At 40.4% G+C, this 27,510-nt stretch overlaps 1 protein-coding gene across 4 annotated transcripts in view; it reads left to right on the forward strand.

Annotated features, from left to right (window-relative positions):
• The window catches only part of FOXN3 (forkhead box N3), a 209,491-nt gene that overhangs the window by 105,899 nt on the left and 76,082 nt on the right, over window positions 1-27,510 (forward strand). Inside the window, exon 5 of one of the 4 annotated variants that reach the window (XM_053944509.1) lies at window positions 18,381-18,460. The exons of the other annotated variants lie outside the window; for them this stretch is intronic. Coding sequence (XP_053800484.1) covers window positions 18,381-18,460 — 80 coding nt within the window. The remainder of the gene's footprint in view (window positions 1-18,380; window positions 18,461-27,510) is intronic. 4 annotated transcript variants of the gene reach the window in all.

A 27,510-nucleotide genomic window follows, 5' to 3' on the forward strand; every position in this document is an offset into this window, starting at 1 on the left:
GTACAAAGATTTCAGTAGGGGTAGAAAATGTAAATCCACTCCTCCAGAGCAATACATTGTCATAGTAACAAATTCCAAGGGGAATTTTTCTTATGGTGAATACAGTACTTCTAGAAAAAATCCTTAGGTGGCAGAGGTTTTGCTGTCTGTCCATCTTACGTAATGGAAGTCCACAACTAAGAGAGAAGCTATGTCACTTAGTATTAATTAAATATATCTGGAATGAGATAATTTGCCAATATTATTCCTGCCTCTAGGAAGAAGGTTTGTAAGGGTCAGTTGGTGAAATTCCACAGAGGTAAATTAACCTATTCCTTGTCTTTATCAGATGTTTTAAAATAATAAAGATGCACAAGTGAATCACGTGTTCTGTTTAGTATCTGCATAAGCAGCTTAGGGTTGAATTGAGCACAGAGTGGAGGAATGCATTGTAAAAATATCCCAAGCACGATGATTACTGAATACACAAATTCTCCTTTTCCTGAACAGAGTTAATTGTGTCAGATAATTCAGTTTCATTACTTCAGTAGAGCATCCTGCATAAATGTGACAGGGGTGGACCTTTTATGAAGGAGTTTTATGATGCAAACCCATACATTTGGATGGCTGAGTGAGTGTTATACCAGTATCATTCAAGATCTAAATTACTCAAGCTATGACATTTGGACTACATTGGTTTCCATGTATAGAAGACATTTTGGGGGAAAAGGCAACCTTGCTGTGTTTGTACATAAGAAGGAACTTCAGACTGCAGTTGTCTGAATTGCTGCTTCAATTCAGGGCAAAGATTACCTGTAAACTGTAAGAAGAGAAGAAGTAGAATATCACAAGGTGAATTATTTAATTTTAATTGGCTTGGATGTGTGTTCTTAAAAAACAATACTCACAACAAACAAAACCCCTTGGGTTTTTATCTGGTTCTTCTAATTGAAGCATGTGTCATAAAGTATGTAATTTATGATGAATTTCAAGAGCGAACTAACACTGATACACTTCATTACAAAGGAAAAGCCCTCCTTGGTGTTGAAAAATAGGTATGTTAGACTAATGTGTTTCTTCTTAAATTTTACAATTATTTTGGCAATAGCAACTTTGAAATATATTTATAGACGCACACTTGGTTAAGTAACTGTACAAGTCTGTGCCCTGATATTTCATCTGTGTTTTAGTTCAGATTTCTGACTCTAACTGAAATGTAGGTGGATTTTCTCTTCTAGTAGTGCTTGGAGGAGGTCTTGAAATGTTTTTTCCCTGTGTATATTACATGGGGCTATTTCTCAATTGTATTTCTCTTTGTACTGCTGAAAACTATCAGGGAATGTAATCTAAAATAACAAGAAATTATTATTTTCACAGACTAATAAAATATTTGAAAATTTGGGTGATTATCCAGGAATATTGGTTTTATAGATTTGTGGATAATTATTTCATGGCTTTTCATTTTTTTCAGTGTGTTTTCCTAATTGTACTTTGTTAGAGCAGTGTCAAATGTTGACAGATCTGTCCAGTAGCTGATGAAATTGCTAACATGCCCAAGATAGAAACTAAAGAGGTATTTCTTTATTGAGCTACCCCAGACTGCCTTTTCATAAAGGCTTTGTTTGGTTCCTTGTTAGTTTGCTCCTTCCCATAGGAACAGCTCCTTGGGTGAGCTTGGTTCTGCTTCAGGAAGGATTGAGACCCCGGACAGACTTGAACTAGATTTGTGCTTGGCTTTGGACATGGAGTCCACCTGTGCACATCATAGTATTTCTGTCAGAAAAATACATCTGGCATCCATCACTGCATTTCAGCCAGGTTGCCCTCTGTAGAGAGGATTTGAGCCTTGCAGGGCTGGAGCCAACAGGAAACTGTGTAACAAAAACTAACCTGCAGCACAGTTTTGGTGGTTGTAGGGCATTAGGTGTACGTGGCATCTGCTGGTGGTTGTGGAGCCGATGCTGCAGAGCCACCCTGCTGTGCCCTGGGCTCCCAGACAGTGCTGCAGCTTTGGTGATGGAGAAGAAATAGGCCCTGCAAGGAGTCAGCAGAAAACCACCTCTGCTGCTTACGTGGAGTCACTTCCCAGAACATTTCGTTTGAGTGTGCATGGTTTCCTTTTGCTACTGTTAGATTTCAAAAAAAAGCTATGAGCTCCTTAAACGTTTGTCACTTCTCCATTGTCTTGTCTTTCGATACCTCTTTCTGATAGAAATATTATTTATCCCAAGGTTGAGATTAAAAAAAGGGACTTTGTGGTTATGAACCCTTGTCTGACTTCTGAAATTTATTCGTAGAGACACAGAAAAAGATTTGTGAAACATGGTGGCTAAAGCTTTGTTCCTGAAAATCCAAGTTTCACAAATCACTGTGAGAAAGTGATGGCCATCACTGTGAGCTCTGTGGTAAATGGCAGGAGAGGTGGCCTGGGCATGCTTACATTTGCATTTGTCTATTTTAAGACTGAAACACACAGTCTTATGACTGAGTCCTGGCTTTCTGCTTTCATCTCCCCAGTGGGAGCCCTCCCACGTGCGGTGCAGCCCTGCTGTGGGAGCTCCCAGGCAGTGCCTGTTGGGGCCTCGCTGGACCCGCACCCCAGGACCCTGCGCGCTGCACGTGCTGTTGGGATGCAGTTTGCATGCAGTCCCCTTAGCATGGGGAACTTGGAAGCTGTTCCAGGGGTGTGAAATGGACATTGTTCCCAAGAGGGCAGCTGGTATTGATCAGCTGCTGAGGAAAGTGCTGGAACAACTCCTTCAAATATTTGCAGGTTTTGATTTTACTATCACAGCTTCCACCTTTTGCAGTTGTTTACTGAAGCTAAACCTGCATCAAAGTTGTAGGTTATCACATCAGACAAATTAGAAGCACCCTTCCTATCTGTACATTTAATAAGTTGAGATCAGAAATGATCTGTGACCATTTGGGGAAGCTTGTGAGACAATCTTTTCCCACTCACTAAAAGACTTTACAGGGTGTCTCTTGTAGAGAAGACATGATTTGGTTGTCCTTCGCAATCTGGAAACATGGATTTAATTCTGTGTTACTGTTTATACTTTTGATAGGAAATGAAGCTGATCATAGGGAAGTCTAATGTTAATTTCTGTGCATGTTACAACCACTTTATCAAGAATGATCTAACTATTTTACTTCCTATGCAGAGTCAGAATGAGTTTTCTCCTCTTGGTGTGGTGCTAAGGTGGAATCTTTGGGGGAATTTTTGTTTTGCTGTTTTCATAGTTTCGTAGTTTGTGAGATCACAGAGAATATATGTTCTTCTAAACTGTGCCCTCTGCCAGCATCACATGCCTTAATTTGAAGAACATCTATACCTCGGGATTATGTTGCTTTATTTCTATTTTCTGGCAAGTTAGATAATATTGGTTTAATTTGGTGTCAGGTATGAACAGCAAAGAGAACTTTTGCTTGACTGTTAAGTGCATAAATATTTGAGAATTTGTCAATCCAGGACTTGGATTCTAACATATTCTTATCAGTTCGTTAACCATTACACTTCTGTGATTCCACTGAATGTAGTTTCATTAAACAAAACAAATCAACTCTTCTTACCTTTTAAAAGACTTTTTTTTTTTTTTTTTACACCTTACAGCATAAAGGATGTGTAGGGAGGAAAGATGAATTTGGAAAGGTGAATGCAGATCCTGGAGAGAAAAAGAAGAGTAGAAAGTCTGAATCTGATCTCTCTAACACAATAGTTTCATGCAGGAATGGCTGGTAGAAATACAAATAACCCTCTAATCACATCTTCATTCCTCTCAAAATTAGTGACATGCCTTCTCAGCTGAAATGTTTTTAATTCTTTTTCATTCATACCCCTAAAAAGAAGAAATATCATGTTTTCCATTTGCCAAATACATGAAGATTTGGCTGAGTCTTTGTTTTGTTTGCACGTGTTTAGACTTTTGGTAATGTATTGTAAAGCAGGGTCCTTAGTCTGTCATCTTTCTCTAGATGCCAGGCAAACACCAGCTCCTTCCTTTATGATGTTATTTTTCGTGGTTCCATTTGTTGAACAGTCTTTCCAGTTATCTGGCTTCTTAGGCTCTTTTTCCCTTCTGTGCCTTCTGTAGATAAATATAGCCTTATTCCAAAGATAACTTGGAGTGGTACCATAGATATTTCCACTAAGTTCATGGGAAAAAGAAAGTGTAGGGATGTGTTTTGAAATTTTTTATTACTTTGTTTGTAAAACCCTCTGTAGGCCTGGGTGTTTCCCTATGAAAAATTCTAGAGTGGCCTCACTGACAGAGCTGTGAGTTGCTGACTGTAGGAACTTGAAGCATGTGGGTGCTGTGCTTCTGAGACTCTTTGTGTGCAGCTCCTCATCCCTCTTCCTTGCTGCCCCCAGAGTGTGCAGGTGCAGGTAGGGCAGGGCTGCACAGTGCATGAGCTGTGTGGTGTAGCAAACAGCAGAGGGTGTGAGGGACATCTCACCTCTGGTCCCTGGGCAGTGTGGGTGGATGTGACACCCTTCATCCCATTAGCAGCCATCCCATTAACACAACATCACTGTGACAACTGCAGCAGTGGTGTGGATGGGGAAGCCAGTGCAGTGTTCAGGAACAGTTCAGTGTCGTTTTAGTAGTTGGAAATTAAGACTCAGGAAGGAGTGTTTGTGCAATGAACAGTGGTCACACATTTGTTAATCATATAATATTACAGCTCTGTAAATCATCTGACTTCTGAATTTGAAAACAGACTTGTGAAGCTTGGGAAGCCACAAATGGTATCATAGTGTGTCACGTCTTGCTGCTCTTGGATTATGAAAAGGTTTTTTTGTATTTCTGTAACTCAAGTTAAATTTTTAAATTTAGTTTTAATCATGCTCTTGTATTTTCTTTTAGATTTTATTCACTTCTCTATTAGTTATTGGACTTTCCTTCGGTGCTTGTATAAAGAAAAATTGTCAGGGAAAGTCATGTTATTTGTAATTCTGTTGTAAGACTGATGTTCATAGAACAATTTTTAATGTTACCCTAATAGTAATAAACTACTAGTAAAAATATTAAGATAAATTGAATCTTTCAAACAGTGGTTAAGGGATGACTTTACTTGTAATGGTTATGATTTTAAGACATTCTACAATTTAACTCTTTATTGTTTATTTAATATTTGTTTAAACTCAAAGTTAAGGGGCATTGACTATTTCCAAGAATTGCAGCTCTGTCTTAAACAAAAGCCTGTGTGGACCTTTCATCATTTCACCTAGCATTTTAATATATTTTAGAGAATAGAGAACATGTTTAAAATGTGAGGCAGCTGTTGTCGTTTATGCAAAACTCTGAATATTTGTGTAACCAATTTGTTCCATATGTGATCTTTCTTTGATAATGTCAGTTTTGCACAAGTTCAAAGGCCTTGGCAGACTTAGAATAGTCCACTTGAGTCCAAGAGCGGGAGGAACTGATTGCAGGTGACCCATCTTCTCCCAGGTCATAATAGAAGGTGACAGATGTACTGAAAATCCTGGTTATCCATAGAGAAATGTCCTGGGAGGTGAGCATGGCCAGTGAGAACCATTTCTTCTTTTCTCTGCATGGTGTTAGTGGGAAGCAGAGCATAAGAGGACACATTTCATTGCTGCTTGCAGTATGACTATGGAGAATGCTAGAAAGGTGGCATCCATGTGATCAAGGTGGCCCATCAGGCCAGCAGCTAAACTGAGCTACATGGTGCTCTTGGGCTCTGGGCCAGCTGGGAAGACCTTTAACTTCAGGGGGAGGTAGATTTACATTTGGACCATGCAGACCAGCTGGTCCTTGTCCTGAACAAAATCCTCTGATTCCCTCATCTCCCCTTTATAAGGGTCACCCATGTACTAAGCCAGGTTTGCTCCAGTGTTTCCAGTTATCTTAACATACAGCTAAAAGTGCAGTTTCATTCCATACCTGTGTTGGGTATATCCATAATCCCTGCTTGTGTATTAGACCCAGTATTTCTCGATGTATCAATCAGTCTTTCTGTGAATTATTTCTTTTAAAGCACAGATGTCCTATTTCTTCAGTATCTATATAGTTTTTTAGATAAAAAGCTCGAAAGAAGTTTTAGTGGGTTAGTCCTTGTGAATCTTTATTGACTAATTCACTTTTTCTGGGATGTGTGTTGTAACCATATGTTTATATATGGGGTGCTGTATGGTGGTGGTGTAGTATCTGTATCATTTGATATCCTTTTTGGAGAAGGCAGGTTTATTAATTTGTTTAAAGAAAGTACACGTTGGCATAATTTCTTTTTTTAGTATTTGAATGCTTGAATCGTGATTTTTGTCATCATCAGGTATGACTTAACTTCTGATATCAGAAAGCCTCAGCTCAAGACTGGAGCTGTCTCATGCACGTTGTGATTGCTGACCATGTTTTTCCTGCTTATAAAAAATAGTTATAAAAGCTCTGTCACCTGGGTTCCTGTTGTATCCAGTTTTCAGTGTGTGTGAATCTGCCCTCTGTATGATCCTAAGTAAAAGTGATATCCCTCCTATTTTGATGGAACTGGCTTTTGTAGCAATAAAACCTGCAGGTTTTGCTAGAGTTTCGTTTTTCAAGAATGTCCAGGGTTCAGATGAGTAAAACCAGAAAGGGCTTAAATGGTATTGGAATTGTCTATTTCTGAACTTTTGGAACAAAAAGCATAGAGTCTTTCTTAAAACAAAAACTTCTTTACACTTGGGTTTTGAGTTTTGACTTGGAAAAATCAAACTGGTTGTTTCATCAGAATAAAGTACTTACATAAAAACTGGTTTTTGGAGGTGTTGGAGGGTCCTTAGCAGAGAAATTTCTCTTATCCTGAAAGTTTTCTGTGCCTGGGAACACAGATTGTTTTCATCACCACCTCATTGTCCTGGAGTAAAAGAACAGAGGGTGAGAGGTATGTGTCTTTGCCTGTCCAGGGAGTCCAGTGATACAGTGGCTTGATAAAATGGTTGTTCCTCTTTCCCCTTGCTAAACAGAAGTACTCAGCACTTGTACTTCTTGTTCTTTTTCAGTAAAGCTCTGATGAAACTCCAGGGGTTATATATGATTTTCTTCAGTGTATTTTTTCACAAATGTTTTGACTTTATTATGGAAACCCCATAGTTCTGTCAGGCAGTTTTGTTACAGAAAAAAACAAGTGAGAATTCAGGGGCCATGTTTTAGATAGATTTCAAGAAATTGAATACTTTTGGTGATATTTGTGCTGTTTCTGAATTGTGAACATGTTTGTAAAATGCAGCATTTTCCTCTTTGGTTCTTGGGGGTTTTTGTTTGTTTTGTTTGTTTTGTTTGTTTTGCTACTGGTTTAAAGAGTGGGGATGGGAGGCTTAGGGGCAGGTTGTAAATTACTTAGTGGAACCTTAGTGGCTACCACAGGAGAATGTTGAGTCTAATGATTAAGTGATAATCCCACAAAAGGTGGAATTTTGTTTAATTACTGTGTCCACAGCTAATACAAGTGCATCTGGAAGAAGATTCTAGTCCTTGTGGGATTTTTACATTTAAATCTATCTCTCCAGTACTTAAGTCCACATGGGCTGTAGAAGCAAGCATAAATTTACTGTGCTGTGTTATGTTGCTCTTCCACTTTCTGTGAAAAATTCATCTTTGGCATTAGGTCATAGAAACCCTGGACTAAACAGGCTGTGAGTTTCATCCAGTTTGGTGGGTTTCATGTTCTACTTTTGATAAGATTCCCCATGTTGTGTCTGAGGGAGGCTTTTTTCCCTGTGACTGCATATGGTTTTAGTAATAAATGTGCAGATCTCTGGGGGTTTCAGAGCACAGATATGTGTATATACTGCAGTGTACTTTTTATGTCAAAAGACAGCCTGGCTGCCAGGGAAGCTGTTCTCTCTTGCACTTAGAAACAAAAATGTACTGTTTTAGGGCAGGTGACCTATTTTCATTACAAAAGAGCAGATACTCAGCAGTGATAGGAGAATTGTTTGAGACAACTAGTCTGAAGTGGGTTTGTGCCAGCGGCTTGAGTAGCAAACACGTTAGGGAACTTCATGTTGTTGATGAGTAACCTGGGGATACCAGCAGAGGAGCGTGGGTAGGGCTGCAGCCCAGCTCTCTCTGTGGGGTGAAGTTGTTTGGATTGTCACATCCACCTGTGTATCTGTTTACAGGGGAGCATGGTTTCCACCTCCATGTGTTAAGATCCTTTATTCCTTTGTGAAAGGCAAATGACTGAAGAGGTTGGCCAGCCCAGATATGAGTGTGGATCAGAGCTTTATAAAAGATCTTTCCTTTCTTTTCATCCTCATTCCCGATTTGTTGACAATCTCCTCCTGTTAATTGCCAGTACTCACTCTGTCAGCTCATATGAATGGTGCAGTTATGTATGGTAATTTTTTATTGCTCTGCTCTTAAAGCATCCAAGATAGCACAGCCAGTGGGTCTTGCTAATACAATTGTAAATGTATTTCTTTCTTGGCTTGCTGCAGCATTGTGCACTTGTTCAATTTTTCTTTCATTATCTTGTATGACATATTTTTGGTATTAGAATCAGGACTACATGGACTTTATTTGTCAAAGTAGAATAACTGTAATTTATTATTCTGCCCACTTTTAAAGGTAGTAGTCAGTGTCCAATTTTATGCAGCTGGTGGGGTTTTGCATTTGTTCTTATGGCCCCTTATACCTGACTGCTGTTGTCAGTTGTTATCTGTGCTGCAGTTTTTAACCTCACTGATAGGTTCTCTGTGTTGTCTGCCTGGGTGATATAAATATTGCAGAGCTCTACGCCTCTCACTGCTTTTTTTCCTGTAACAATTTTTATCACAATTCCATTATATATCCTTCCAAAAGAAATTCTGTTGAAACAGTGGTTACAGGCTTGGTGGAGACTTTCCTAAGGTTAGTTTGAAAAGCTAAGATGCTCAGAACAGACTCTCTTTTTTGCACTTCCACTTCAGTGTTTAGAAGTGTGTAGAATTCTGTGGTTTAGTCTATTGTGATGGTGTTGAGAGTGGTGTTTATTTAAGGCAGAATACAGGGAATTAGGAAAAATGAATTGCAGAGTAATGCAGATACTTAAGGTTGGGTTATTAAAAATGTAACAGTGCTTTCAAATGTCCATGGAACATTGGGAATTCATGACTGATGGAAGTGCAGGATGCAGGTCCAGTAAAGGTCTATGAAAGAGAAATGTAAATTTAGCAAATTTGACATCATTTGGGTTTCATTAATTTTTATGTTTAATCTGGATAAGCAGATGGAGGAAAGAAATGCAAACAAAAAGGAATTGGGTTACTTTTAATTATGTAACTTTCCTGAAAAGGAGCTTTTTTTTCAGGCTGCTGTCTGATAATGGCAAAATTCATAACAGCTCCCCACGTATTTAAGATCTCTATTAATTGGAGTTCCTCTATATAAAAAAATTATTCTCTCTTCAGCTGTTTTGCATATGAAAGATGAGGAAGACCATTTTTCTCATGAGATTAAAAAAATAAAACAATTAATTAGAATGAAATAATTTTTTAAACTTAAGGGAATTAATAACAAACAAAGCTTCTGGAGTAGCCAGTTTTTATTTTGTGACTTGCAAGTATAATATAATGGAAAAGGAAGGCTTTATACAAACACATTTATTCCATGATAGTTTAAGAGCTACAGTCAATTATATTGCTAAAGCAATGTAGATCTTTTGATTATTAAGTACATTTTGCTGCTTTTGCCTTCATATGTAGAAGTAGACTTGGTCAGATTTGGGGGGAAAAAGAAACTGGAAATTTCTCCTGAAAGTGTTAGAGCTTGTCTTTTTCTGTCACCCTGGGGATAGCACTGTCAAAATTCTGCTTTGAAAATAGGGCAGTTTGTATTGATGGGCCCTATATTCTGTAATTACATGGAACAAGAGCTTTAGGAGTTTGGTTTGTGTTAAGCTTTGAAGACCCTTGGAGCATTATCACCTGATTGTTCAGTAGAGGGTTTTTGGGCTTTGATTTGGAGGTTTGTTGGGGTATTTTTGGTGTGTTTCCTTTGTAAAGTCATTTTAAGATGCTTTTGCTGCCCTTGTAGAATAGCAAATTATCCTCGTAGTTGTGCTGGTGAAGACACTTGTGTAGTTGTGCTGTAAGTGTGATCCTGGCGATTTGTTGTGGGGTTTTTTTAAGGTTTTGGGGCTTGTTGAGGACAAGGGCTTTCTTAAAGCATTCCTACCAGTGAAAACCTGTCATTGAGCCATAATCTTACTGGCACAGTGATGGCACAGTGCTGTGCTCATAAATTTATGGTACTTGGCTCCCAGAGGAGATTCTCTCCAGAAGAGCATGGAGGCATCATTGTGCTTAATATTGACTCTGTTATAATCTGGTGAGTGTGTGCTACAAACCTGCCTTAAAGGTTTCTTGACTTGCAAACCTGATTTTTCAAGTCACTTCAATGCTATAGAAGAATCTTCCAGTGCCAGGTAAAGCAGGGGAAAAAAATGCTTTAGCTCAGCTTCATGATTCCTCAGTGCTCACAAGCTTGGTGAAAAAGGGTAATTTGCAAGGCATAGCTTGGCATTCTGCTGCATCCTTCAGCCTGGTGTTCTAATGCAGTAGCAGTGCAGCAGCCTGGGCTGGCACAGGCATTTGGAGTGCTTTGAAGCAGGCAAACACTACCCAGGGACTCTGACCTGAGGAGAGGGGACTGGCAACAGGAACTGGTCTTCACTTGCTCTCTTCTGATTACCAGGTTTCAAACTTAAGTGTAGAAAAGGGAGGTTGCTTTCATGCCATAATTGAGTTAATATCTCTCTGTAGACACAATTGCTTGATTTTTATGGAGATGTCTCTCTGCTGCTGTTGTATTGCTGCTGTGAACAAATTTTGACACTAGGATGGAAAACTTCCTATTTTAATAGCGTATGAGAAGGAGACAAGTACACAGACCCTGAATTATCTTTCCTTGGTCATTGACCAGGTATGTTACACTACGACATGAAATAACTCACGGATGACAGATGCAAAAGAGGGAAGAAAATAACTAAAAGAGAGGATTTTATTTTCTGACTCCACTCTATATATCTATATATATGTCCACTGCAAAAGTGACAGTGGATTGGAGGGTGAAATTACCACCTCTCCAACCACACTGGTCAAATGAACAGTCTATCAATTCTCTCCACAAAGAAGAATATAAAACAATCATTATTTACATGAACAGTGTGAGAAAATTCAGTAGAAATATGTAAATATCAGAAGGCATGGAAAACTTTTAGAAGAACTTTAAAACTCAAAAGAACAGGGTGACACAGGTACAAATAATGAACTTACTAGACTGAATTAGTTCCTTAAAGGAGATTGTCTGAAATCCGTCTGGTGGAGTGCTGAAAAGCAGACTCAATAAAATTCTAGAAAATTGACTGTAGGAAAGAGTTTTCTGCTGGCAGGAAGCTGAATTGGATGACCTGAGGAGAGCCCTTAGTCTGAAATTTGTGACATGAAGGCAAACAGAAAAAATGGATGGATCCTGAGCACATTTGCAAACTGCATTTTCAAGACATGGAAAATTTAAATGCCTTTATTCCAGCTGATCTATAATATAAATTCCTCAGCAAAGTGTTGTATTGTGGATGGCTTTAGTGTGGTGGGAGAATCTAGCATTCCGAGGATGGTAATATGTGCAGAATTTACTTACTGCCCTTAACTTACTACCTATCTTAACTGAGACACCACCTGACCTCAAGCTATGGTACAAATGAAGAAAATTCATCAGTAAGTTTAGCTCTGTGTTCATACTTGCTGTCAATTTCTATGACAGGAGATAAATGATGTGTTCTTATTGTGTAGAAGTTACATACCCACACCATTCCAGAAGGTTCTTGCAGTGAAAAACTGCTTTCTTCTCCAGTGGTAGTGAGATGCTGGCTGAGCATTCCTTTCTACACACGTGTATTTGTTGCTGTCTCTTTGCAGTAATGGTAGATTCCCTAAATCTAGTGAGACTGGAATGTTTTGTGTGTTGACTTCTGCAGGAGTCTCAACATCTGACAGCTTGTCTCTCCCTGATGCTCCACAAGAAGTGTTTATCTTCCAGGAGAGTGAAGCAGGTTATATCATTTTCCTTTTTTGATGCTAATCCGTTCTTCATAACATACCTCCTCGTAGATGTAGTGAATAGGAGTGTAGATTTAATCCCAGCTGTGGTTTAACTCCAGAGCACTGCTGGGGGCATGATGGAAGCAGTGTGTATCTCGGATGGAGTTTCTTGTGTTGACCTTCAGCTTCAGGATGGTAGAAGGCATTATACAATATCAAAATGTCAAAACTTAGTGTGTGCACTTGGTGATGTAAAAACCAAAGAAAGCTTCTGAAGCTTTGAAAACATCAGAAGCTTTTGGCTTATTTTGTCTGAATCAAAACTCAAGGTTAGCCTTAGGTTTGCTGGAAATGAACATCCATTGGAAACAGCTTTTTTATGGTTTTGTTTTAATGCACTTCCTAGATTGAAGTTTCCAAATACAGAAAAACTAATTTTGCTTCCAAGTCTGCTGCATGTCTGAGAAAATTTCAGAAAATGGAAAATGGTCAACGCTGCTATTCCCTTGGTAAGAAGAGTAATTGTTCCTTTTTGGCACTACCTGCAAATACAGTCATGAGCTGAAAAGTAGCAGGCTTTCTTAAATCTCGTCTTTACTTGTAATTCTTCAGGGAATTGTATTCTGGAATATTTCTTAAACACAGGCTGTCCATTCACCTCACCAACTCAGTCCCATCACGCTGATGCTTTCCTTGGCAGCTGCTGTAGGAGATGTGTGCAGGGTGCTCCTCGTTTCCCTCCTTCCTGCCACGGGTAGCTCTGGAGGGGCTGGCGCTGCCTGTGCCACCCTGTGTGCCCAGCTGGGAGGCTTGGCCCCCTGCACACTGCCCTCCAGCCTGCACATCACCCACAAACTTGGGGAGCTTCATGAGCAACAGTGAAGCAATTCTCTGGCTCTGTGAAATTGTGCTGCTAATGCTGTGCAATTTAAAGACGAAAAGCTTCCTGCTAATTATTAAGTTAGTCTGTAGGAACGGACTCATTACAGGGGCACTGAACCCTGGCCTGCTGTCCTTTTCGGCACCTGAACAATGCAGTAGGGAGGGGACAAAATGGCAAGAGAAACTGGAGTGCTGGCACCAATTAGTCCTGAGATTAGTCCTGAAAGAGGATTGCAATTTCAAGGCCAAAAAGAGAAGGGAGTGGGTAAAAGGATTTGAAATGAGATTATAGGACCTAAAAGCGCCTTTCTTTTGTTAGGGAAATAATTCAGCAGTTTTGCTCAAGCCAGTGAGACAATCCAGTTTAGTGGCTGAAGCAAGAGATGTGTGTCCTGTTGATTTTTAAGGTTCTTTAAGGAAGTTGATCCCCAGTTATGTTTGTTACTGCTTCCTGTGAAATCCAAGTGTTTTCAACAAACAAACAAAAACATGGAGGAAAGCTATTACCTCATCAAAAGGCCTGTTGTTTTTCAGGAAGCTTATTTGTATTCTTTAAAAGGGAAGCCAAGAAAAGGAGGCAGATTGAGCTCCCTCTTTTCCTTTGGGGAAACTTTTTTCCCTGGTGGTTACTATGAAACTGGCACTGAAGTCACCCTTTCATGACCCATCCTACAGATGAATTTCAGTGCTGGTTTTTGTTTGTTGGCTACTCAAAGATGCAGATCAGGCCGTTCCTACTTCAATTAAAAGCATCGTCTCCGGTCAGTGCCATAGTGGTGAACATGGTTCTCTTCCTTGGAGAGGGAAGCAGGCACTAAGCCTTGCTGCCCTGTTGAAGAGAGCACAATACGCACTCATGTAACACCATAATGGTCTGGGACTGAAGGCTGGAGCTTGCTTGGAGACAGCAGAAAGAGAGGTCTTCCCTCTTCCTCTCCCTCAGATGGAGAATTACAAAAGGGGGAATTACCAAAAAGAATTACAGATGTTGTGAACTTTATAGGAAATGTTTTGATGCAGTCTATTCATGCAAGACTGTGTGAAATAGTGACACTTCTGCCTTTGCCAAGAAGCTGTTTCTCTTGGGGTGGCTTAGATTCAACAGTTGTGTACAGATCACACAGCTGTTATGTATTACCAGCTTTTTTCTTTCTTTACTTTTTCAGTGGAACTTAGTGTGAAATACCTATGCAGGCAGGCTTGAAACCTTTGCTTTCAGTTCACTGTGCCTGCAAGTACAGGGAAATTTCTCATCATGAAGGCGTAATGTGTTCTGCCATGTTCTTGATTTCCCTTCTGCATTTCACATAAGCCTTTGTTAAAACTACTTTCACAGGCAAGTAATAGAATCATTGAGGTTTGAAAAGACCTCTAAGTTCAATGCTTAAAGCTGTTTTCCAGTGTGGCACTGAGAGGTTAGCAAGCATCATCTTGCCACTCAGGCTGCTGTAGCCTGAATAATGGGCAAGACTGGGTTGTATGGGGAGCAGCGAGAGTAACCTTTCCTTCAGAAGAAGGGACCCTTTATCTCTAGACAAAGCCATTAAAATAGTGCATTCTGCATATCTTTCTTTGAGCTGAGTTGTCGTCTTTGGACTTGTTTATAACCAAGCTCCCATCCAGAGTCCTTGTTAAATGCTAAATTTTTGTCCATTTTGTTTTTATTCTATTATACTTCTTGCATAACCTAGTGAATCTCAGTTGCTGCTTTCTAGTCTTCACAAGCTAGAGTCCCTCCAATAAAAGAGGAAGAGACTTGAGGGACAAACCTATCAGCTGAGTTTCCACACAAGTTAATGAAGAAACACAGGCCCTTGTCCTGTCCATAGGAATTATGTGAATAGCTTTTATAAGATTTAGTTGTGAAGTTATTCCATGCTGAGATGCTAAGGGCTGTACAGATGAGCTGTAAAATTTCTGAAATAGAATGAAGACAATAAAAAAAAACCCAAAAACATATTCAGCAGAGGAGCTAATGTGGAGGAGGAGATGTTTTATAAACAGGGATTGGTAATGACAACAGAGTGGCAGGTCCTCTTAGGTATAGGACAGAAAAATGGTTTCAAAAGGGTTAAGAATGGAATGAGATGACAGCAATTTCTGCTGAAGCTATCCAAGGCTACTTTGCTTTGAGTTCATGTTTGTGATCTGAAATTTAGGTGCAGGGATTTCCAAAAAGGAGTTGTTGTTTGAGCATGTTCCAGTTGAACTGAGAACTGCAGGTGTATTGGCCACATCTAGCAGAGGCAGCTGTCTGGGTCGTTCAGCCCTGCAAATGGCTGAGCTTGCTGCTTTCCAGTTCATGAGTATTTACTATTAGCCCTTTGTGTGTTGGCTGGAAAATTCAGTTATGTTCTGTACATAACATTATAAAAAAGATTTAACTATCAATGAAACCACCAACATGAGAATTAACTGGAGTGGTTTGGCAAAGTAATTTGTTCCATTTTTTCTTTCCCCGATTTGTCAGAATTTACAAGTGACACATTAAGAAAATATTTCTGCTTAATTGGTCATAGTAAACAGATACTTTTATAAATTATTGTCTCTTAAATGTTTAAGAGATTGTGTCTGATTCATTTTATGACTGATTAGTATAATCTCACTAGAATGAACAAGCTTGCATCATCTGATGTTTGAAAAGCATAGTTTGATACTTTCTTTGATCTGCAGCTTTAGAGGGCTCAAATGCTGTCTGGGGATGTCAGAGTGTCACTGTCTCTTTCTAAACACCAGTGTACCATAAGTAATTGTTTCCTGTAATCTAGCTCACTGATTTTCTGTACTTGAGGTGATCCAAGGAACAGCTTTACTCCAGGGATTAATTACACAGAGGGAGAGTGCATATACATTCTTGAACATATTTTTTCTAGTTAAAATTAATAAGGGTATTTTGCAACTGTATGGCAGATACCAATTCAACTGAAGGGAGAATTATGCAGTATCTGATAGGTAACCATGCCCATCTTAGCAGCTTCTTTTAGTGCCTCCAAAGATTGTGCTCTTCATTAGTGAAATACCTCTGGTTTTGGGGTGCCCACCAGCTGATGGATCTCCCAGAACCTCTTGGTTTGTTGAAAATTTATGGTCTCCACCACTGGCTGCTAAACCAGAGCTGTTCAGGGAGGGGCACTGAGGATTGCTGAATTGCCATATTTGGGTTTATTCTGTAACTTTCTTGGGCTTTGTCAAGAAAGAGGAGATGGCCTAGACTCTCCCTCTACGATGTTGTGTTTTGGCACAAGGTTGCTAACAAACTGCTGTAGAGATACACTATGCAGAAAAAAGAAACTCTGATATTTGTGACTTTCTGTGATTTTTTTTTTTTCACGTTTGTAATGATTTTTTTCAACCTTCACCACATGGAGTCGGAGCAGATAAAACAAAAATGTAGAAACAAGTATCTCATTGCAAAAGCAATTGTAAAACTTCACCTTCTTCATATATCCTTTATTCCTACACCTCTGCTTTCTACTGCAAATCCCCACGTGAAGAGCAGTGTTAAAGTCTTGTCTTACTGAGTCCATTCAACTTCTGTACAAACAGCTGAGGGGAAGAAGCAGAGGGAAACAGACCACATCATGGATTTCACTGGGGAAGATGAGATTTGTTGAAATGACAAATGTTTTAAGACAATTTTGGGAAAAGTAGTCTTCTCTTTAGCAATACAGCTTCTTCAGTCATATGAGAAATCACTGGCCTAAAGGTAGAAGAGAGACTTCTCACTATAAATTCTGTGAAGGTCAGCTTTTTTTTTCCTCACTGAGTTCCTTCATTCATGTAGATAATATTGTAACTTGAGAGAATTATTAGAATATTATTAAGTACAATGTTAGTATTCTCAACAGGCTGAATAGCTGTTCATAGAGGTAAGGATTAGGGATAAAGATGCACACTGAGTTTTATTTCCCATTACAGGTGGGAGGTTTATTTTGCTGTTAAATGAAAGTGGCTAAAATGAGTCAAAATTAAGTCCTCTGAGTATTTGTCTACGGTTAGGTGTGCAGAACGTATGAAATTCTTTATTTCATACCTCTGCTTTGAAATTCTGTATTTCATACCTCTGCTTTGAAGTTGGGTGCTGTGGTTATTGCTCCTGTAAAATTAGCTAGGAGTGCTCTTGTTTCAGAGACCAGGGAAGTCCAAATCACACACACTTCCCAGCCACAGTTCAGTGGAGTTCTTTGTTTTGGCAGAGGCTGTAGAGGGGGAAGGGACTTCTGTAGTGTAGATATCCATGAAGTCTCATCTCTTCAGCAACTTGAATTTGAGGCCTTGTTGAGTTGAAGAGTTCTCAAGAATAAGTGGAAAAATTTCACCTTCTCCTGACTGGACTGAGCTGATAGGATAGAATTTGGTCAAACTTGTGCCATTTGCTTTAAATTTATTGTAAAGTGAAGGGCATATTGGAATTTGACTTTTAATTTCCTCTGCAGCGAACCTGAAATATTTGGGATAACTTCAGGAGAAAAGCTGAGCTGTTGTTAGGTGCAGCTGATGTCAGTCAGTGATGAGGAGCCCTGGCAACAGCAGTGTGGGTTGTAGGTTGTCAGGAGTGCCCCAGACCTGAGGGGAGTGTCTGGGGGCTGGTCCTGCTTTGCCACTGTTTATTGGGTGTTTTTGGAGGTACCTTTTAACCTCTGTGTTTATGTTTTCCTTTCTCTGAATGGAAATTATTTCTCTATAGCTCTGTGGGTGGGAGAATTGATATAGATGGTGTCTCTACACTGCTTCTGAGTACAAAAAATGCTATCTTTTGTTGAGTCTGTAGAGCCAGACCCCAAGGCGAGACAGCCCGTTGTTGGATGCTGTAGGATTTTTTGTGTATGTATTGGGATGTCTCTCCCCATCCCTAAAATACAGCTCTCAGTTCTTCAAAAGGAATAATCTTGGGAGTATGAATGAGAGCAAACTGACACATTTTGATACTAAATTTTTTATGCCCTAGCAGTTTATTTCTAAAAATGTATCTCTAAGGATAACACATTATTTATGCATTAAACCTTTGTGTTGGTCATAGCATCCACAAACTATCTGTCATTTATCTTTTGAGTATCTTGCATGCTGTGCAGTATGGTCCTCAGCTCAGGTCTTCTAGGGGATAAGGGTACTACCATGAATGCTGGACTCATGTAGTAGATACACATGAAGAGGTAGAATTGAGATGATGAAATATGTAATTGGGGCTTTTCAAATATGGGAGTACTTCTGTTTTGATGCTCTTGTTGTTGTCATCATCTTCATCATCATCATCATCATCATCATCATCATTGTATTTTCTGCTTTTACATAACTTTCTGACATGTGCATCAAACACTTTTGTGTATGGCCCAGTGAGTACAAATCTTTGCAACCTCCTCTGCTGCAGTATTGCAGATCCTATAAGCACTTTAAGGCTTCCCAGGAAAAAGTACCCTTAGCATCTGGGAGAGGTTAAATGTTCCAGGGGAGAGGTTAAACATTCGTTTGTTCTCTGCTGCTCTAATTCCAGAAGCCAGATTAGTTCTGAATCATCTGAACCACATTCATTCAAGATTAATGAGAAAGACCAAGTATGGAAAATTTCAGCTGGTAAGCGCCTTGGCTTTGAGCAAGTGGTGGAGGGGGAGTTCATACTGGCAGCAGCCTGTGGGTCATGCTTCGTTTTAAGTTCCCCTTAGTTCTTAAATTGGTGAAATGGGGAATCCCACCATTCCAGATAAACAAGAATTTTAGCAAGCAACATGGAGCAGTTGGCAGAGCACACACACACACAACTTTAAGGCCTCGTCTCCCTTTTCCCATCTATTTCTGTTTCATTTGACAGCAGATTTCCCCTTTTGCATATGCACGTTTACAACTTTGCCCATGTTCAAGGTACATTGGTGTCTTTAAAACGGACAGGTGGGGTGTGCTCAGAACGGGTGATGAGCATTCAGCGGAGGTGTGCCTATTGTCACTCTCAAGCCCAATTGACTGACAGGCCATGGTTAAGCCATGGTTAGGGATGTGACTGGGAGCCTCATGTAGGAAATATTTCTGAAATCCAGGCAGGTCAATCAGCAAAGCTGTTGGAAATTCTGCAAGATAATAAATGGAAGATTCAGGACTAGAGTAACAGAAGTCAATTGTGTGACCCTGGGCTTTTAAAAAACTTAATCAGTTTTGATTTGGGGGAGTCCTTCTTTTAGAAGAACATTGCTGTTGTGCCTGGTTAATAGCTCTGCAGTTTCACTGCAGTTCAGTTGTTCAGGTGGTCAGTGTGGAGTCTAGAGCCTTGTCTGTACTGTGGCATTAACTATCTGAGCAGACTCTTACACATAAAGTGTAGGTGGGCCTTAGGTATAGACATGTCTAGAACTCATTTGTTTTCCAGAACCTGAGATTCAGGAATTTTTTCCAGTGCAATTTTAAGCAAGTGAAACCAAACCAGAAATGAATCTCTTCTTTCCCACTTGTTTTGTAGCAAATGGAAGCAGAAAACTGAAATGCTCCATTTCTGATTTTGTTGAATAGAGGAGACTCGAACTTCTCCCTGTTGGCCAGGTCAGCATTTGATGCTGACCCAAAAGAGGTGACAGTCCTCTGTAGTCTCAGAGGCCAGTGGCTGTCTGTAAAAAGAATATTCTGTTCATCTGGGCTTCAGGGCACTGACTTGTAGTTCCTGCTTGAGCTGGCACAGGCACGCTCTGTAGCACAGGTGCAAGTTTAGGTAACTCCAAAGTTTGCCCTGCATGACAACTACCAGTTATTCATCCAGTGGTAGTCTAGGAACCATTTAATAGCAGTTGTGAGAAAAACAGCACTTCAGCAAGTGAAGTAACCTTGTATTTTTCCTTACTTTGAAATAAGGGAAATAAGTGGGAACAAATAACTGTGCTCTAGAAGCGAACTGTGTTGGTCCTTCCTTAACTACATGCACTTGAAAAGACTATTCCCTCACCTATTGTGTTGTTAACAATTCTTTATTCCTTCCAGAGATATACAGTCTTGTGTCAGTAAGCCTGTTTTTAGTACAAAAGAAGAAAAATAAAACTCTGACAGAAAGGATGAAATTACTTGCCTGGAGTCACTGTGTGATTTCAGTGGTAGAGGCAGAATTAGAACTGGAGGCTGATAGGCAGCCTCTCACAATTCCCAATGGAGACAAATCTTTTTTAATTAAAAGTAACATGGGACAGTTGCCTCACCATGAATTTTCAAATATATCTGGACTTTCTCCTGTTTCAGCAATCAGCCTAGAATTATATTTTGTTCACAAAATACATCTTAAAATATTTAAACAGAGATTAAGGAAAGATTCTAATTTTGCACTATGAGGCTGGTGTACCTTAAATAGCCATCTCTCTTTGAACAACTACTCTGTAGAAATTACAATACTTTTATTTATTTAAACAAATCCTTTGTTGTTGTCCATAAATATATAATATTCAGTTCTCAGCAAAGACCAACATTCTGGCCAACGGCTAGAGATAGTCTCACACAGGGGAGAAGAAGGCTTCATATATCACACCAACAGTGAGAGGGGCCTTTTGAGCACCACAGTAGAGTCGTTGATGGGCTCCAAAGGACACTTGACCGTATTTTTCTTGAAATTAAGAATTACATTTTTATCCCTGATTTTGGAAATTTGAGAAGTTTTCTTTTAACTTTTTTTAATCTGCCACCCCCCCTGGCATGTTCTTGCTTAATTACTAAAGTGAAGACTGTGGCAGGAGAATGGCTTTGGCTATTTGGAGAACGTAAAGAATTTGAGCAACTTTTCACTTCATCCTTCAAAAAACATTCAATTTTATTTTCAGGCATTTTGTTCGTGAGTGGTTTTCATGAGCAACTTTTCTTCAGTCTTTAATGAAATTTAGATGTAATCCTTCTGGTAGTTGTGTCATATAGAAAACTCATTTAGAGTTCACAAGGGATCAAAATGTTATTGTTCACTTGAAAATGTGTTAGACACCCTAGAGAAACCAGGAAAGACTCCATCTAAGAGCTTAAAGTCTCGATCTCACATGTTGCAGTAAGTGAGAGATACTGAGAGACAGTGAAAGAGGGAATTGCAGAGAAAAGAGAAGCATTGCCAGAATATTAGATTAGCAGTCATAAATTAAAAATCTGTACTGTGAATTCATAGATCTCTTTAACAGTAATGTTTTGTCAGTTATGGAAAATTTGAGAAGATGGAATAATGGGTTTGTATATTTAAAATCTCTAAAGTATTAATCAGTTTTTGTTGAAGTCAGGAAATACCTTATCACCACTCTTCAAGGTTATTTTTATGTATTGGCCCAGGTTAGTAGAGGGTTTTTTGCTTTGCTTGGAGAGGAAGCTTACTTGTTTTGTTGCTGAGTGATGGCTAGTTGTGGTATTAACTGCCAGCAAGCTGCTGGCAAGGATTAGACTTTCTCTTTTCCTCATTAGCAAAACACAAGTATTACAGGTCCAGCAGTATGTGAATACTTCTGTATTGCTCAACAGGTAAAATGTCAGTGATCAGTTCATTAAAACAACTATGGTTATATACCCAGATGGAGTACTCTCTTCGGAGTGCAGTAGTGTTCTTCGCCCCCATGCAGTAATGGCATTAAAATAGAGTGTAGAAAAGGAAGCTGATACAAAAGTGGAAGAGTGTGAGGTCTCCAGTACAAGCAGTAAAGAGCTGACAAGTGTTACAAGAGTCATCAATGAGAAGGAGCTACTGTCTGTCTTGTGTTCACTCTACAAGTTCATGGCAGTGTGGTTTGGACCAAGTGACCTCCTCCTGTGCCATTCAACACCGCTCTGCAGATCACCTTTGTTCAGCACAGGAGCCAAGAAGGCTTCTCACCACTGTAGTTGGGACCGTTTCCTATGCCTTACACAGGGTGATCGCCATAAGGAAGTACTATCCATCTTCCAGCATGAAGGAATGCTGTATTCCCACAAAAACATATTTAACCTTTTTTCCTCAGTTACAGCAGCATCCTAAATTTACTTCTCAAGGAATGGTAAAAACTGAAGTCTTCCAGCTTAGTTGGACAACCATTTGTACACCTTATAGTAGCAGTCTGCACCCTGCTGGCATTGGGAGCTGAATGTTCTTGTCAAGAACATCATTCCCTGCTGCCTCCAGATACAGGGTTTACTGGGCTTTATCCAGATAAGGCATCTACAACTATTGTTATCAGCAACTTGAACATAAGACTGACTAACTGTGATTTAGTTGCTTCTCAGAAACTTTTGGACGTGGGTTTCTAAGCCTGCATGATGCCTCATTCATTGCTCTTTGACAAAATGATTTATTGCTTCTAGGTTTGGTTTTCTTGGCATTTCCTTCAGTTCACTCTTTGTCAGAGGTGTTGGTGAGACTTGGAAGAGAAGCATTTTGCACTGTGGATGGTTGGTAATGGAATACTTAGAGCTTGGGTACAGCAATGCCTTCTTTCCCTTCACCTGGTAATGGCAGCTTCTGTTCCCAGAAATTTTCAATTATGTAGCTGTCCTCAGAGCTGGTATTGCCCCCAGGGCAAAGGGGGGTAGTTGCAGTTTATTGGGTCGAGCTGTAGAGGCAGTTCAGTCAATCATCTTTTCTTGTTCCCATCATTTTTGCTGATGGTAAGGGCTGGAGAGGACATCCTCTGTTTCATTGCTGCGTGATCGTGGTCTAGCAGCTGTTTGTTTACTGCAGACAGAGTTGGGTATTTTGTTTGCCACAGCTTGTTAGCTTACAGCTGACACTGCTCATATTTCTGTCCTTTACTGAGCTGTCCTGCCCTGTAGTCCAGGCTTTTCTGAAAGGCAGGATGTACTTTGGTACTAGGCAGCAGCTAATTCCACCTCCTCTTGGCCATGGTGGGCTAAGGTGTGTGAGGAGCAGTTTCCCTTCCTCTCCACTGAGCTGTCCTTCATTAGGCTAAATAAGTATCAGCTTTGAACACCTTTGAAATGTGTGTTCAGGGGCTAGTGTTGGCCTTTTATGTTTGCTTTCCCCTCTTTCTGTGTCTTCCTGCTTTACCATCACTCTGTGGACATATTTGGTAACATAGTCATTGGCCTGTATTTATTGCCTGGCGTCTGTGTTTTCATAATCCCTTAATTGTGGTGTGTAGTGCCACACAATTGAATTTGGTTTGAATTTTTAGTTGTTTGGGTTTTTAAAATCTATTAATCAAGCCTCTCTGACAAAGAGGCCTGTGAGAGCTTTTGGCATAGTTGTGAAATACTGCAACTGTGCAAGAGAATTCTTACTCTTGCTTTTTTTAGTGCTTGGCTTCAAGACTGTAGTCTCCTTGCTCTAATGTGAATTCCAGAAGACAAAGGATTTGTGTTTCCTTTTTAAAGTTTCTTCAAGCCTGTGCACCTTTTGAAGATTTTTATAAACATCCGCCATACATTTTGATAGAAATAATTAATTGGGGGCTCACACACATTATTGCTTCTGTATGCCCTGGGAGCTCCTGGTTGGGCTGGCCAGCTGCCATGAACCCTCACTGGCTGGGCAGTCTTCATATTGGCCTGATTTCCAGCAGAAGCAGTATTCAAATCAACACATTCCTGTAGAATGTTTTAGATTTCAGCAAAGCAACATTTTCCTATGGAAAGCCTTTCCTCAGAAAAATCCCTGAAGTCAAGAAGCTTCCCATGCCTGGGGCTCAGTGGCACAACAAAGTTTCCTGCTGTTTGTGTCTTCAGAGAAAGAACGGTTCATTGCTTGCCTTGATTGGAAATCAAGTCCCATTTACCATTAAAAATTGCTAGCACATCCATGGGAATGGTGGGCTTTGATCAGAGGTGGCTCCCAGTTCTTCAGGGGTTAAACACCAACCTCCATCAGTTCTCTCAGATACAGGTTCAGCAGGCTGTGAATACTTCATTTGCTCCCTGTGGTGGTGCATAGATGCCACAGTGCCACTGACTCTGCTTTGGAGAGAGGTGGATCGTGCACTGGATGCCTCTGGGCTTGTACCCCTGGATCCTGTGTTATGCATTCACTGCAAATACTGTTGCAGCCTGGATATCCTGTTGTCTGAGTGTATGTTTCAAGCTATAGTATTTTCTGAAAATCAAACCTGTGATCCTTGGCAGGTAGCTGTTGATGTTTCCACATGTTGTCTGAATTGTTCTTTCAAAATGTTTGCTTGAAATCTCAGCTTACTATGGTTGATCAAGGTCCATCTTCCACCCACTCATGCAAGTGCCCTGTGCTCATCTGCTTCTCAGAGTTAGGCCAGTTCAAACATGTCTAAAGCAAAAATGTATTAGGCCTTAAGTTTCTTCATAGTGAGTTAAGAGTTCAAACCAACTGCTTTTTTTCCAAGAGATATTGCTTTAGTCAGTGTGTTTAGTTGGTAAGTTTGGGGAAAAACTCTTCCATCAATACTGCTAATGACATAAATATTAATTTTATATCAGGTATTGATTACAAAAGAAAATCATAGACCCAGATTTTGCATTTTTATTTTGCCTAAATGCAGAATATGCTGTTACTTCTGTAGGAGAACCAGACATTCTTCTGTTGTAGCTTACAGGCTACGCTGAAGAAACAACTTGTTGGAAAAAATGCCTGAGATGGACCAAATGATTTGGGTTTTTATTGATGGTCTTTAGAAGAATTAACTTATTGAAATGGTTTCTTAATCTGGAACAGAGAGGAAGCAGCTTTTGAACACTTTAAAGTGAGAGATAGTTCAACTCTATCATTTGTCAACTTGAAATATGTTTTAATAATTATTAGCATCTGAGACTTCATATACAAAAGTTTGGGAACAGAAAAAAAAATTACCTAGTGCAGATCAGACATAGATAAACTTCTGCAAAGCCAAACACAAAAGCCAAACACAAAAATTTGTTGTTTCAAAAGGCTTGATGGTTGCTGCAGTACATTATTTACATGTTTTAATTCTTTAGCTTCCTTCCCTGGGAGGACACAGTTAATTTTCTCAGCTCATGTGGGTTTGTGCTGAATCAGATGGAGATTTTTATGAGAACCCTGGGCCTTTTTTCAAATTGGAAAAAAAAAGAAATCACTATGGCTTTGTTTCTCTAGTGGAGACATTTTGTCTATTCAAATATATAAGCTTTTCCCACTCCTTTCTTTAACCCTCTTCCACCCACTTACAAAAGCCTGAGAGTGAATTTCTTTTGCAGTGTCATTTCAGAATTTCACTCTTTTTTTTTTTTCTCTTGGGCTTTTGAAAGGCATATAGTTGCCATACTGTGATTTCTGATTGGTAAATCTCTACGGTATCAAGACAATGCTATGGCTTTCTATTTGTAGCCTGATGGATCCTGTTCCAGAGATTATGCAGGACTCTGATACACCGTAACATATGTTACAGGAGTGAATCCTACAGGAGTGTGAATGCCCTGGACAGCTCTTGACCTTCCTTTGAGCTGAGGAGCTACACTGAAGAGCGGGTGCTTACTATAAGGAATGCAAACAATTGGTTGCTTAAGCACTGTGAAGTGAGCGTGTGTTCAGACAAGTGTGTGCCCCATGCTCTCCAGCACTTAGAATGTAGACCTACTTAACTTCTTTTTGGTCATTTTGTTTTCTCTCTCTCTCTCTCTCTCTCTCTCTCTCTCAATCCCCCTTTTTGTTAAGGAGTATTGAAGGTTTTTATTACTCACATAATTGGTTTAGATTTATATACAGTCCTTATTTTAACATGGTGAATTTTTACATTTTTGCATAAGACTATCTGCAGAATAATTGTGGAAGAAGTGGTTTTCCGCTACATGGCATTTTAACAGAACTTTGCTAATGCTGTCAGTGACAGCACCTGTTTTCATTTCATTGCATTTTTTGTAGCAGTTGTCAATTCAAGAGGAGACAAAAGTGACTTTGAGTAGAAATGGATTGTAGGGCTTGGTTCACACTTTGTATCCATAGAGGAAGGATTGCCTCCTTAAAAATGCAGAGTGCCTTACAGCAATCTTACTGAAGGATATTTAGTCTCTTCTTTATAAATGGTGCCTGGATTTGGGCATAGGGCAGTTATTTATATATTGGTAGCACAGTTTCATTATGCTAATTTCAGTAAAAGCGTAGCATATTGAAACACCTATGACTGATTGTCTTCAAGCTGTAGAGGATTTTGAAACCTGTTCCCTGACTACAGGAAAGATTCTGTGGCAGCCTGTCTGTACCACCTGCCTTGACAATTCTGCAACAAATAGTTACTTCCCCCAGGTACCATGGTTTTTAAATACTTGTTGTGCCGGAGCCCTTGGATTCCATCAGCAAAATCCTACAGGCAGTGTCTCCTGCTGAGAATTGCCCACAGAGCAGGAGTGAGAGTATTGGTGACATTTCTGCTCTGGGCAGCACAACCTGCAGACGGCCATGGAGAGGATGAGCTGTGCCATAGGGAAGGGAGGAGTGCACCTGGACTGCAGTCAGCAGTGTTGTTAGGAAAAGAGTGTCATGGTTTGTAGCACCAGCAACAAATTAGACTCCAAATAAGCCACTCTCCCTTCCTTCACCCTGTCTGGTAAGGGAGGGACAAGAGTGGAGACCATGGGTTGAGATAACAATTTACTGAAAGCAAAAATCAATAGAATAAGAAATGTACAATAACAATATTAATACCAGAGGTATACAAAGAGAGAAATTATTTTATCCACAATAAAGGTATTCGCTACAAGAAACAAAAACAAGATGGTGGATGCACCCTGTAGATTGTATCCATGTGGCTTCCCCAAAGACCATATGGTGATCGTTCCTGTGGTAGTTGAGAACACAGGCAAGATGGTGAGGGGGCTCCTGTGGGTAGTGTTTTCTGCCACCCAGCCCAAAACAACTAAAAACAGTGGCAAGCAAGCCTCCCAAAAGCTAGATTACCCAAGTTGGGTTGTGCTGCCGCTCCACTGGGTTCAGTTCCTCGCTGGTGCCTGTGCTGCCATTTCTATGGCTCTGATGTGCTGGAGGTCAGCCCCAGGGTTGCTGCCGCTTTCCAGCCATTCCGCTGTGCTCCTTTGCACTTGGTTTGGCTGGGCTCCTTTCAGCTTCCCTCAATGGGGCACAGCTGGGTTGGGGTCACCCCCCCACCACTCCTTTCCCCCTGGCAGCCTCCATGCTAGCACCGTCTGCTCAGCACCACCATGGATTCACATTTTCGCCACTTTTTCATCACTATGTCTCGTAACTGTATTCCACTGAAAACAGGAGGCAGACCAATGGTGGTGGTAGGGATTGATTCCTCAGAGGCTGATCCCAACAAGTTCCCACTGTGGAGGCAAAATGGTGCCCTTCCAGTGGGGTGCCTGGCTTTTCCTCCCAGCCCATGCCTGCAGTGGTGGTGCGGAGGATGCAGAATAACAACTTGGCCTCGTCACCTCCTGCAGCCAGGGCAGGAGCAGGGTCGCCTCGCCTCAGTCCTCTCCCTGGGAGAGGTGGTGGTGGGTGGCTGCTGCAGGGAAGCTTCTCACAGCCTCCCCTCCCCTCTCGCCAGCACTGCAGGTTGTTGAAGCAGATACTCCACACTCCATTTCCCACAGCTCTGTGGAGCTACTCCAAGGCATCAGAGGAAACAAGGTTTAGATGATCCTACCAGTGTTCCCTCCTCTTCCCCCTCTTGTGTTTGAAATGTTGTTGCCTTCAGCTGCTCTTGTCATAGGAGTGGCCTCTCGGAGGCCATCACCTTTGGGCAGCCTCTGCGTGAGCA

Source organism: Vidua chalybeata, chromosome 6 (genome assembly GCF_026979565.1).
Source record: "Vidua chalybeata isolate OUT-0048 chromosome 6, bVidCha1 merged haplotype, whole genome shotgun sequence".
NCBI classification, from domain to species: Eukaryota; Metazoa; Chordata; class Aves; order Passeriformes; family Viduidae; genus Vidua; species Vidua chalybeata.